General features: G+C 45.0%; 1 protein-coding gene across 1 annotated transcript in view; it reads right to left on the reverse strand.

Annotated features, from left to right (window-relative positions):
- Nucleotides 1-1,047, reverse strand: part of LOC107758279 (tumor necrosis factor receptor superfamily member 11A-like) — an 18,027-nt gene that overhangs the window by 4,166 nt on the left and 12,814 nt on the right. The window contains exon 12 of the mRNA XM_016575985.1: nt 560-1,010. Within this exon, the coding sequence (XP_016431471.1) occupies nt 560-1,010 (451 nt within the window). The remainder of the gene's footprint in view (nt 1-559; nt 1,011-1,047) is intronic.

Genomic DNA, 1,047 nt, shown 5'->3' on the forward strand with positions numbered 1-1,047 from the left:
ATACACACACAATATATATATATATATATATATATATATACACACACAATTTATAATTAATTTTATTATTTATATAGTATTTTATTAATAGTAGCTAAAACTATTAGTAAAGAAAGATTCACATTTAATAATGGTTGTTTTCTAGCACTTTTAAAAGTTTACACAGGGATCCATCAATGTAGAAACGTGATATATGGCCAGAAAACCAGTGCAACACATCAGCCGATACAATGGTGTGCTGCTAGTTTGTTAGCTCGGCCATCTGTTTCATGATTAAAGCACTGAGACGGGAATGATTTCCACACTCTGCATTTTTGACCTGCTATTCTGAGGTCATGATTTTGATCATTTCCAATCTTTCACATCATATCACGCCGTATTTGTCCAATTGAAACAGAATCGCATGACAGTGCTTGTAAATCTGGCGCAAACACATGTGCTAAACGAGTTTAACAGATTTGCGTGTGCTGCACTATGAAGCAACAGCTTCAAATACCTCAGATGCACAGACAGCTTTTCATTCGTTTTGTCACTATTTTTGCATGCGATAATATCTTACCAGATGTGAGAGCGGATTCTGAGCACTGGTTCTGGAAGTCTGCATCGGGGTCGGACAGTTTGCGGTCATCGCTGTGGATCAGTGAAAGGCCCTGGTCATTAGCGCTGACCGACAGCAGAGGTGGAACGGTGGTGGAGTCTATGCTGCAGCAACAAGGTTCGTTCTGTCTATACAGCCCTTCAACCGGACCTCGCTCCCCATAGATGCCTCTCATCTCCGACATGGCTTCTTTGCCAGCAGGGCTGCTGTAGTCCAGACAGAGTTCCTGGGAGCGCTGCAGATCCATGTAATCGCAGGCTGGCAGGACGTCTGACGAGCAGCTCTCACACAGCAGAGGTTCTTTCAGGTCGACGACCTGCACGTTTTCTCCAATGGCGTCTCCTGTCCTGCAGGAGCAGCATGTCGCCAAACCCGTGGCCACCAGCTGACTGCAGTCCTCGTTCTCTCCGACCTCTATGGGCTCCTTCATGGGAAGCGCACAGCTGCAG

This window comes from Sinocyclocheilus rhinocerous, unplaced genomic scaffold (genome assembly GCF_001515625.1).
Source record: "Sinocyclocheilus rhinocerous isolate Xijiao unplaced genomic scaffold, SAMN03320098_v1.1 scaffold142, whole genome shotgun sequence".
In the NCBI taxonomy this organism is placed as follows: Eukaryota; Metazoa; Chordata; class Actinopteri; order Cypriniformes; family Cyprinidae; genus Sinocyclocheilus; species Sinocyclocheilus rhinocerous.